This window comes from Artemia sp. Qi Xiang Cuo, chromosome 19, assembly GCF_049724085.1.
Source record: "Artemia sp. Qi Xiang Cuo chromosome 19, ASM4972408v1, whole genome shotgun sequence".
NCBI lineage: Eukaryota > Metazoa > Arthropoda > Branchiopoda > Anostraca > Artemiidae > Artemia > Artemia sp. Qi Xiang Cuo.
This window is the reverse complement of record NC_142812.1, coordinates 14,078,297-14,090,453: the sequence shown is the minus strand read 5'-3', so window position 1 is coordinate 14,090,453 and position 12,157 is coordinate 14,078,297. Positions and strand designations below refer to the sequence as shown.

Below are 12,157 nucleotides of genomic sequence, written 5' to 3'. Positions count from 1 at the left end.
AGCAGCTACACCCTCTGACATGCAATCTGACCAAAAGAACCTTGAAATTCTTGGGACTTGGGCTGATACATGGCTCCTCTCTTTCAATGTTGATAATTGCCATGTAATACACTTCAGCAATTAAAATCCACATCAGCAGCGCCATCTCCATGGTAACCGCCTCTCTGCAGTTTTGAAAAAAAAGCACATTTTACAAGGTTTTCACTGCCATTTATAAGAAAAGTTTCACATGCACCTTAAATGGCAATTTTATCATTATGCAAAAGTGATGTAATAGAATCCAAACTCCCAAGTAAACTTTGGTAATAAGTGAAAGCCGTTTTCAGAGCCCCACCATAAATTTTAAGTATTCATCATATACTTCTGTTATTTGGGTGTTGTATTGGTAAAAATCCTTCAGATTAAGCAGATTTTTTTTCAAAATCTCTCATTCTCTCCAGCAATGGTCCACTGATACTAATTAAAAGTTGAATAATCGTTTTTTTCTGATGTCTCGAACTCTACTTGCTGACAATTAGGTTGGGGTGGCATGCACTCAACATGAAATGGCAGAGATGACAGAATTGTACATTTCCAAGATACATAAATTGTGGTTTTCTTGGAACAGTTTAGTTACAAAATAGCAAATACACACAGCAAGAACAAAAAAGAAACCTTGAGAACAGCAAGCTGACGCCTAAAAAAAATTAAATAAAATTAAAAATACTGGATGGAAAAACCCTTGCAACTTTCCTCTTTATAGACGGATCATTTTACAGTGCATCTTATTCTGGTATAAGACTGATATGAACAGTTATATAAACAACGCACTACATAATTGAAGAAGAATATTTAGACACTATTCATATTCTTCCAGTTGAGATTAGCATCATTTTGTATTCCTAGCCAGATTTTTCACCCCGTCATTTAACACGGTTCATTAACACATCACCTCTTTCATTTAAATCTTTTTCTTTGATTAGGAGATTGCCGCGAAGGTTGTTTAGAACTGGTTGTAGAACTGTTGTAATACGTATCCAGGATCCTTTAAGCTTCGAAACAGATTTAAGGATGCTTTGGATCTCAAGTTCATTACGTTATGAGATGAGGACAGGTCTTGCTTTGGGCCTTCTACGTACGGCAACCCCACTTATTAGTTTATCAGAAAGACCGTATCATTTTGTCACATGAACACTATCAGCTGCTAGGCTCACTGTTTTTTCAAAAAGAAATTCAGCAATAAATTTGGCATTTTGACTGGGCGTTCGGACGGTAAACCCTGAATAATTACGTTTAAATGTCTATCTTTAACTTCAAAGACCAGTAATTAACCTTAAACCTTTATTAACCTTAGTAATTAACCTTAGTAATTAACCAAAGACCTAGCTTTAACCAAGGGAACTGGCTCCAAAAAATCCGCTTCAAATTGTTGCAGTCTATTGAAAATTTTCCAAAAATCTAGGTATCATCTTCTGTCACCCACCACTTATAGAATAAATTTTTTATAACATTTTCGGAAAGTTTTCTTTTAGAAAAAAATTTTTTATCTTTTTGAAACTTTTACCCATCACTAAATCATTAATCCAAATCTCTAAGTAAATTAGCTATAAAATTTCTGTAGATCTTAAAGATGCACAGCCAAATGATGATGGAAATCTGTTTGAAAGTACAGATCCTTTTTTGTTACCGAAAGAAGAAGTTTTGCAAGGGAAGAGTTTTTCCACAGACGCATCTGCCAAGCCTGAATCTGATTGCCAGCCTCTGAAATTGGAGCCAAGTATTAATGTGGAGGGTGGTATGTTTTTTTTTCTTTGTTTTTCTTGTACATTTGTGTGTTAAGATGGAATATTAAATTTTCAAATCCTTGGAAAAATGAGGTAGAAACTCAAACAAGCCATTAATGGATAGTCTACAAGCTGAAAGACTGGAAAACATAAATTTATCTCTAAAATATCATCCAGTATTTTGAAAGTGGGGGTTATTCTATTGTTATCTTGCGTACAGATCCATAAATGTAAAGGGCATTTGAACTTTTTACGGTATAGGTTTTAAACCTCTGCTATAATCGGCCCTTTGATTGCAAGTGTAGGCAAGCCTAATTGATATTATCATAATGTTATTCTAAAAGTTGTTGATTTTGTCATATTTGGTACTATATTTAGAATGGATTAGTTTGTTGTATTGATGAAAGTTAACCTAAGTGCATTAATTACAGGATTAACAGCAAGAAGAAGATTCAGAAACAAATCAAAATACAAAAGGGGTGCAGTGAAACCCAATAAATTAATCCAGAGCATAAGCTTTTAAATTAAATAAAAAAAGAAACCAATTGATAAGAAAGAAAAATGGCATCTTTATTAGAGTTGATATTTTTTTACGGTTTTGGTCTTTATTTGAATAATTTAGGATGAATAGAAGAGGAAATACTAATGAAGAGTTTTAAACTGACAGGAATCTAGACTGACAGGACTAACGTTCACCAAAATATTGAGGTAGACACCGACTGTGTAATAGAACACTTTTCAAAAAGTAGCAGAGATTAGTTAATGTTGTTATTGCCTATACTTAAAACCTTGGCTTGTATCTTTATTAGTCTTTATTTCTGCTTGCTTTTATTTTAAATCAATACTCTCTACTTTCATTTGAAATTTTCGAATGTAGAATTTTGTTGTAATTTTCAACTTACCATAAGAGTTATTGATTTTGTCATTTTTACTGCTATATTTAAAATGTATTTAGTTTGTTATGGCTGTTTGTATGGCTCAAAGCTAACCTAAGTGCATTAGTTACAGGATTAACAGGAAGGAGAAGATGAAGAACCGAATCAAAGTACAAAATGGGTACAACGCAAACGAATAATTAGTCCAGAGTATAAGCTTATAAATTAACAAAAAAGGAATTAATCAATAAGAAGGAAAAATATATTTCCTTTTTTGTTGAAAGTGGAGAAGTGCTAGTCTCTAGCACAGGGTTTTTGACAATGGGATTTCAATTGTATACTTCTGTTTCTATTTCTTTATTCCAAATATTTGATGTATAATATTATTGTTCTTGTCTAATATATCTAATAATTATTATTGTTCGATTCTATTTATTAATTTTTTTCCATGCCAATTTAAGGGCATGCTCTTCTTAGAAATGCTCAAAATTTTGTTTTCAGTCTTTAGACATCACTATGTTCCTAAATAGGGCAAGCTATTGTAGATAATTGCCCAAAATTTGAACAATGATTAAGCTCAATTATTGTTAACACAAATTAGGATCGTGTCTAGAAATGATCAATGATAAAACAAATTTCAACAATGCAATAGAGTAGTAGGGGGGGGGGTCAGAATTCTCGGTACTCACGGTTCTAATCATCCATTTTAATGATCTGCTATATTTACTGCTCCTTTAGCAATGAAAAATAAGAGAAAGAATCAGGTTTCATGCTCTTTTTCCAAGTTTTTCCCAATAGATGTTACTAGAAATTACTTTAAAAAAAAATAATAATAAATGGCATCCATTGAATCTGCTTTGAATCTTTTTTTCATATTTTTCTAAAGATCATTTTATTGATGCCTACTGAAACTGCTTTGAGAGTGAGGGCTCTAGACGGAATTTAAAAGTATTATTATGGGTTTTAGATAAACTTCATAAGCTTCCCACGCTCTTGCCCATACCATCATTAACGTATAAAGTATTTATTAATTTTTATGGTGTCTTGTAAGGTAATTATATGAAGTATTTGTGAATCTAAAAGTTTTTAATTGAACTTTTAAACAGTCTTAAGCGTTGTTCTTATGCCCTTATAGTGCATGAGAAATAAGAAAACGGCCATATCAATGTTTCAAGCTCTTTCCTGATATTACTAAGAAAAAAATCTATTTTCTAGATTGACTTTTACTGTTAATACAAACATAAATAACAGTTGTTATTCCTGAATGTTAACTGTTGAAAACAGCAACTTAAAAGACTGTTTATATATAAAAGTTTATGCTCCTTTTTCAGTTTTTGGTGAATTGTTTTTCTGCCCTCTTCGGTTTTAGTGTTTCGATCCAAGACAACAATTTTGATAAAATTTTCTACATTAGATTTAATTTTATTCTTGAGGCATATTTTACGGAAATGTACTTTGACATTTTATGGTGATGCTTTTATAGTATTTTTGTTGGAAATGTGTCTAAAATCAAGGACAGTTTTTCAATTGTTAGAGTAAGTTTAGATTCCTACCCAAGAAAAAGCCTTTTCAAGAATTTTTCAAAGTAATATAGTAGCTATGGCTTGATGAATTGACAGATAAAACATTGATTAATTGATTTAAACGAGTGGTGTTCTTTTTTTATATGTATATTCTGGTATATTTGCGCGCCACTATAAAATTTTATGTTTCAAACTCGTTGGGAAAATGTGATAGAAACTGAAATATATCTCCAGTGGGTGGTCTTATCTATATCTCCACAGACTATATCTCCAGTCTGTTGTTTATGATATCTCTTCATGGAAAGTTTATGATGCTTTAAAACTGAATCAAACGGCATTATGTATATGTTAGTTACTAATAAAACGTTTTGGCAACATGTCGGGAACGTCCGAGAGTATTGAATTGAAAATTTCAGAGCTACTACTATTGCTACTTCTGTTCTTTCAAATGAATTAATTCAAAAGAGTGTAAGTGTATCCAGTTTGTGAAATTAGCATTGATACAAGTTTTTAGGAATTGCATTAAGCTTAGTTTTCAGAGAAACTTAAGGAAGTGTAAAACTAAATCAAAGGATACTATGTGTGTCCATATTTTCAAAAGGGCGTATGTTTTCGAAAACTGTTGAATTTTTTTTCCAACATATAAATAGTAAGCCAAGCTATGGCAGAGGTCGGCCGCAGTCACTAAATCACTTTTTGTCACATTTATTTTAGCTTGTCTTTTTTTTTAATTGTCACTAAAGTCACTTTTTTGCAGTCACATATTGCAGAGCAGGCTGTTATTAGAACTTAGTAATAGTAATATGCCACAGGAATATAAAAAAAAAATACAAATTCTAAAGCATCATCTTTAAATGTTTACAGATTAATTTTGCATAAGTTTTGTTTTTATTTTTAACCATAGACTTTTGATTGTGCCCTTAAACCTGTTCAGGTAGACCTGGGGATCCGAGAGGTGGGGAAGATCCCTCTCCCAGCTGCTAGGTTTTGCACCCTTCAAATTAATCACATCAAACTCTTATTGTTAAGTCTCAACTTCAAGATTCTTAGTCACGCACTATCAGTTTTTTATTGAAATTGAAATTTGTTTTTTTCCTCCATTTGATTCTTATATTCAAAAAACTGAAATCGATGTAGAAACCGTCGCCAATGTAAAGAAACCGTAATGTAAATTTACGTAAAAAGAAACCGTAATGTAAAATTACATGGTCTTAAATTCATTGGTAAAACTAGGATTAAATTATGTGGGCCCAAGCTAGTTGCAAGATTGTCTTCCCTCGCCCCAATTAAACAGCCTGGCGCTTAAAGTCCTCGCTTAGAAGGAGGATAAGGGTCCTCCATCAAATCTTAAAAGAATTCTGTAAGTCTTGACCCCCCCCCCCCAGAAAAAAAGTGGAAGGAAGAAAATGACAACCCTTGATGATAAGCTCAGAAAGTTTGCCTTTCCCAGCACATTAAAATGTGCATCGAAAAAGTGAATATAGTCAAAAATACACTTCGCGACATTAAACAAATAAAAATATGCTTTTGAACCTTTTATTGACCCCAAAAATTTTCAGTGATAATACGAACTTAAGATACACTACCTTGTTGAAAATTGTTATTTTTTTTACCTTACCCCCCCCCCATTGTTATTTGTAAAATTACTTCGAAGGTGACTTACGAGATGGGGGGGGGAGGACTGATGCTCCGGTTTTCTATATTTTTAGCCATGAATGATCAGTTTTACTATTTTGGAATCGGATCCATTTTCGAAGGATTTCAGACTCTTACGAAAACTCTGAAATTTTTTTCCGTAACTTCTAACCATTGTTTTATTATATGTGGCCAACAGTAACCACTGTTGAGTCGGATTCTATTCTGAATAATATTGGATTTTTCTCAGAAAAATGAGTTTATTTAAGCATGTTTTTCTCTCGGTTATTGTGGGCCGGGATTTGCCTTCTATTAGTAACCTATGATATGTGATGTTTTATTGCAGTAATATGATCTCGTTATTTTGTTACCTTCCTATTTGTTTCTTATAATGAATGATCAGAGAAAAAAAATGAATGAAATATTAGTTTTACCCTCCTCATCCACAGCCAAACTGGAGGACTCTCTTGGAGGCAAAATATAAGAAAAAAACAGTGACTAGGACCTGTGCAATTCCTGTGCCTCAGTTCTGAATGCCTCTGAATAGTCACTTTTTTGAATGGAAAAGGCACTAGAATCGCTTTTCTTGCGCATATCGTTGCGACCGACTCCTGCTATGGATTCTTTTTTCTTGCTTTTCTTAGTAAAATTATCTGTCTCATTAATTATAAAAATATAGTATGAACTGGTTTCTGTGAAAAATAATTAAATGACTTGTTAAAATTTTTTTTGCTTCAAATAATGCAGTCTTTTAAGAATTTTAATAGTGATAGTAAAAAAAAATATGACAGTGATTTTTATTCTAAATTGTGAAATGCCGCTTGGAAACAACGAAACCAAATTTAACATAAAAATTGGGGTATTAAGGAGAGGCAGAACTCGCTGAAAAGATTTTGAAGATAATGTAAATGTTTAAGAGCATGCCTAAGACCTCTACTTGGAGTCTCTAATATGCATCCTTTTGTCCTAATATACTATCTCTCCTTTATAAAACTTGCTGTTATCAACAGTCACTCATCCCCAAAACCAGTACACTCTCTCTTTGAAAATTTCAAGGAATGGAAAATGCTTATTATGCTCTTAATAAAGCGTATGCTACGTTTAATAGCAGAGATTCTCTGTCAGGAAGAGGTTGGGCGGGGGGAGGGGGTCATACTGGGGAAAAATTGCTTTTTTCTCATGAAAAAAGGCATTTTTACATGAATGTACAGAAAAGTATTTTCCAAATCCTGGAGGGAGGGAGGGGGGGGGTACTGGGAACGCCCCTCCCCTCAATTGGCTAAACAGTCCAGTTTTATAACACTCAAAAAGGTAAGCTATAAAGTGTTTTTGTTTTGTTTATATGGAAAATCTCTGAAAGGCTATTTCTGTGTGTTAACTCATCTATGTCTAATATCTAGGTTCTCTCCTTTCCCTAAAGTTCTGTGTTCATGCATGTTTAGATACAATTCAAGTTTTGAGAGCCCCACCTTGCGTCTGAACTTTGGCAATCAATATAAAGCTGGCAATTAAGGGGCGTGTACTTTAGAATGTGCCTTTATTCTGATTGGTTGGAATTCAGGCGCTTAAACAGAATTTTTGCTGCAATGCCTATGTAATTTCGCGCTGCATTTTTTCAGTATAGCTGGAAACTTTTTTTTCCGTATCGCCTCTTTGAATTGAACTTTTCGGTAAGACCAAGACTATCTGATTCTGCAGATTAGTTTATAATAATTAATTTTGATTGGTACCATATGATTTTCACGTATTTGGAACTAGCATAAAATAGATATTGTCTCGGTGCATATTTGACTCCAAAATCTGTTGTTTTATTTTTTTGCTTTGTTTACCATTAGCACGAGTTATTCTTTGCTTTAATTGTAGTCGTTTACCATAATCTGTTCAATTGTGCAATGACGAAAACAAGGAAAGTCAGCCATCCTTCCCCCTAAAAGATGTGTGTTTTCTCTTTTTTAGAACTTTTTTTTAGGAAGTTTTCTTTCTAAGTATCTTTATTAGCCTTTTTAGGTATATTTGCCTTTTATTTACTAATACTTCAAAAAACCACAGCATTCATTTGATTTTTTTAAAGAAAGTGCTTTACTTTCTATTAATTTTAATACTAAGAGTTGAAGATAGTGCAATAAGACTAGGGTGCAAATAAGTGAAAATCTGGTGCATTATGGCTAAGATTAGGCTGCAATTAGCTTCAATGTTGTAAAGATAATTTTAATAAAAACGGAATTGTTCATAAATTGTTGTTATTTATATCGAAACTGGAGTGGAACCTGGACATTACGCAGCATGAATTTCTGACAGAGTTGGACAGTTAACGTTTGGTTGTTTTCGCCAGTGACTTAACCTTATTCTTTAGTCTTTGTATGGCTTCATTTGATGGAGATTTAGGATTGGAAAGACAGGGAGGAAAAATGTTAGATGTGAGGATTGTTACATTTAGAAAAATGTATATTTTGGACTCGTTACGTTGTTGGTGGATGGAGTTCTCTATGACTTGTTTCGCTTTTTCTATGTGGCAACCAGCATAAATTATGTTTTTGCTTTTTGATGTCTCAAAATATCTTGAAATTTCCCCAAAAAAGCTAACACATATGTCATAGTAAAAAGAGGGTGAGAGGAAACATTACGTCACCTACTCTTTATAACTAAGACATTTGAAAATGCAAAACAAACGAATCTTTAGAAAAATTGACTTAAAAGAGCTTCGCTATAAATTTGTTATTTGCTTTTAAAATAAATCTTGATAGTTTTGACCACCCTTGACAAACTCTTTTGATATTATGTAGCATTATTTAAAATACTACAGGGTGGGCGGAAAGTAACTCCCTATTTTAAATTACTTATAAATTGTATATAATTTGTTACTGCTTTGTCATATTTTTATGATTAATTCTCTCAAATGGTACAATTTTATTGATAGTTTTGTTTTTGATTTCTGATAAAACCATAACATGGCTCAGCAGTTAACACTTCAGGAGCGTGCCCAGCTGGCGTCACGATATGAAGTTTGGCAATCTGTCGTACGAGTTCAAAGATGGTGGCGGACTATTCATGAACCACGTGCCCAAGTGGAAACAAAAACAAATGACCACAGGATCTGTGGTAGATGTTCGCAGAAGTGGACGCCCTTCGACATCCACGACCCAGGAGACAGTGCACGCAGTCCAAGCAATGTTCCAGCATAGTCCAGGAAAGTCAACTCGCCAGGCAGCTCGGGAAAGTGGACTCACCCGCTACACAGTGCAAACTGTGCTCAAGAAAGAGTTGAACTGGAGTGCCTGGAAGCCGCACTACTGCCAATCACTTTCGGATGAGGACTGTGACATTCGCAAGGAGTTCGGAGAAATCATGCTGGCTGGGCATGAAGAGTGGCCTCATCTCTTCCGCAACATCCTCTGGACTGATGAGGCTGTATTTCACGTCGGAGGCTTTGTCAACCGTCACAACTGCCACTACTGGGCAGGAGAGGATCCTATGATGACAGTTGAAAAACAGCAAAATTGACCCAAAGTAACGGTGTGGTGTGGTATCACCTCAGATCAGGTTGTGGGCCCATTTCTTCTATGCAACACCATGAATGCTGAACGGTACCTTGATATGTTGCGTGAAAGAGTCTGGCCAGTTGTCATAACATGCGAGAACATCGACGAGTTGATATTTATGCAAGATGGCGCCCCACCACACTTTGCTCTTGTTGTCCGCGAATGGCTGGATGCTCGCTTTCCGGGGCGTTGGTTGGGACGTCGTGGTCCACATGAATGGCCATCCCGGAGCCCGGATTTGACACCCTGCGACTTTTTTCTTTGGGGTTGGGTAAAGGAAGAAGTCTACCGCTCCAAACCAAAGACACTCGAAGAACTGGAGGATCGAATTAAGGGAGTCATGTCCACCATCCCAGCGGAGTTTCTGAGAAAGTCAGTGGATGCCATTCCTGAACGTTTGCAGCAGCTGGTGGAAAGATCTGAGGCGCATATTGAATTTTAGAGATAACTTACCATTTATGCCTACCTTGTATGATTAATTTTTTTGAGTATAAATAAATATAATGTACATTGCTTTATTAATCAAAATAGAGAGTTACTTTCCGCCCACCCTGTATATAGAAAACAAAAATATAGCAATTTATTACAAACTGATATCAGTATTATATGTGAATAAACTGCGTTAATTGGTAAAAGTAGAAAGTTAACATAATATAGTCCATGGATAGCATATAGAAATATCTAATAGATGAACCCACGTTTAAGCAGATTGTTGTCTAACCTTAAGCTTAAGATTTTAAAATAACCGAACTGTTATAAAAACTCTTTTCATTCAAATTCAGTGTGCTTTGGGTTTCACAAGCGATTCTTAGAAATTTCTTAGAAATATTAGAAAAAATCAAAATTTAGCGTAAGGAACAATTATAAAAAACACCTCAGCTCATTATTCAGTACCAAAGGAATAAAGGATTCGTAACAAAATTAGAATAACGTTTTATGTTCACTGTTATAAACTAATTACCTATAGAAGAGTCATTGGAACTTAATGTATGTAGCTCTGAGGTAAAAATTGTCAAAAGTGGAGCAATTTATTTTGAGTAAATTTTACATTATTTTAGTTTTCCCTGTGGGAGCATTCTTTGATAACGGTATCATGTGGAATCAAGTGGAATGTGGAACATCTAGCATGCCTGGTGTGACAAGGATATGTCTAAAAACAGCAACGAATTTGAATTATCAAGGTGAGATACCAAGTAACATTAGTGTATTTGCTGAAGATAATGTAGCAAAACATGAGAATTTTCATTGTGAAGAAAAATCTTTCAAGTGTGACGTATGTGAAAAAACATACCGCCAAAAATCCAATCTATCAGATCATCGAAGAACTCATACTGGGGAAAAACCTTTCAAATGTGATATATGTGAGAAACCATTCAGCCATAAATCCAGCCTATCATCTCACCGAAGAACTCACACTTGAGAAAAACCGTTCAAATGCAGTTTATGTGAGACAGCATTCAGCCAAAAGTCCCACCTGTCTATTCATCAAAGAGCTAATACTGGGGAAAAACCTTTCAAATGCGGTATATGTGAGAAAACATTCAGCCAAAGCTCCGCCCTATCTTATCATCAAAATATTCATACTGGAGAAAAACCTTTCGGATGTGACGTATGTAAGAAACGTTTTACTTCAAGTTCCAATTTAAGTATTCATCAAAGAACTCATACTGGAGAAAAACATTTCAAATGTGATGTATGTGAGAAAACATTCAGCCATAAATCCTCCTTATTAGATCATCGAATAACTCATACTGGAAAAAAACCATTCAAATGTGATATATGTAAGAAATGTTTTAAATAAAGGTTCGGTTTGTCTTGTCATCGAAGAACTCATAATGCAGAAAAACCTTTCAAATGTGATATATGTGAGATAACATTCCGCCATAAATCCAATCTATCAACTCATCGAAGAACTCATACTAGTGAAAAACCTTTCAAATGCGATATATGTGAGAAAACATTCATCCAAAGCTATGCTTTATATTATCATCAAAATACTCATACTGGAGAAAAACCTTTCGAATGTGATGTATGTAAGAAACGTTTTACTTCAAATTCCAATTTAAATAATCATCAAAGAACTCATACTGGAGAAAAACTTTACAATGTGTGAGAAATTATTCAGACCAAAATCTACCCTATCTGATCATAAAAGAACTTATACTTGAGATAAATCTTTCCAATGTTAAATATGCTAGGAAATATTTCCCAAAAAGTCCCAGTCATCTACTTTGTGCAATCACCAAAGAACTGTACTGGAGAAAAATCTTTCAATCGTGATTTTGGTAAGAGACATGTTACTTTCAGTTACGATTTACGATTACCTAAATCGTATTTACGATAAGTTACGATTTCAATTACAGAGAATTTATACATGTTAAAATTAGATCGAATATGATGTATGTCAGAAACGTTTTACTTCAAGCCGTAATTTGTCTTATAGTTGGAAACTCAAGGATTTGTTGTACAAGTTTATTTTGTATGTTCTTAGTGTTGATTTTATATTTTTTATATTTGACTACCTGTTGTTTAATAAGAAATTAACCAAAAATATAAATATCAATCCTATGTAAAAAAAAAAGAAAGATATTCTATGTTTATTGATGCACTTGAACCAGCTGAGACCATGTTTTTTAATATATTCAAGTTACTATTTTTAACATGTCTTGTTTTGTTAATAAGTACAACTAAAATTTGTAGTTTTAGTTGTTTTATGGAAAAAGTCGAGTTTAACTTGTATTTGCTTGTTGTAAAACATTTGATCCAAAAGATATGATACATCTTAGCACAATTGTCTATTTCTCATGAAATAGGGGAGAGAA

General features: G+C 33.8%; 1 protein-coding gene across 1 annotated transcript; it reads left to right on the top strand.

Annotated features, from left to right (window-relative positions):
• Positions 1-1,604: 1,604 nt before the first annotated feature.
• On the top strand, positions 1,605-10,791 carry LOC148940523 (uncharacterized). Its single transcript, XM_089105569.1, has 2 exons — positions 1,605-1,774; positions 10,394-10,791. The coding sequence occupies exon 2, from the start codon at positions 10,429-10,431 to the stop codon at positions 10,753-10,755; it is 327 nt and encodes a 108-aa protein (XP_088961695.1). The 5' UTR covers positions 1,605-1,774; positions 10,394-10,428; the 3' UTR covers positions 10,756-10,791.
• The last annotated feature ends 1,366 nt before the right edge of the window (positions 10,792-12,157 follow it).

What these genes read in the sequence shown, in the direction of transcription:
- LOC148940523 (XM_089105569.1), top strand. Translation starts at nt 10,429, where the DNA reads ATGTGGAATCAAGTGGAATGTGGAACATCTAGCATGCCTGGTGTGACA.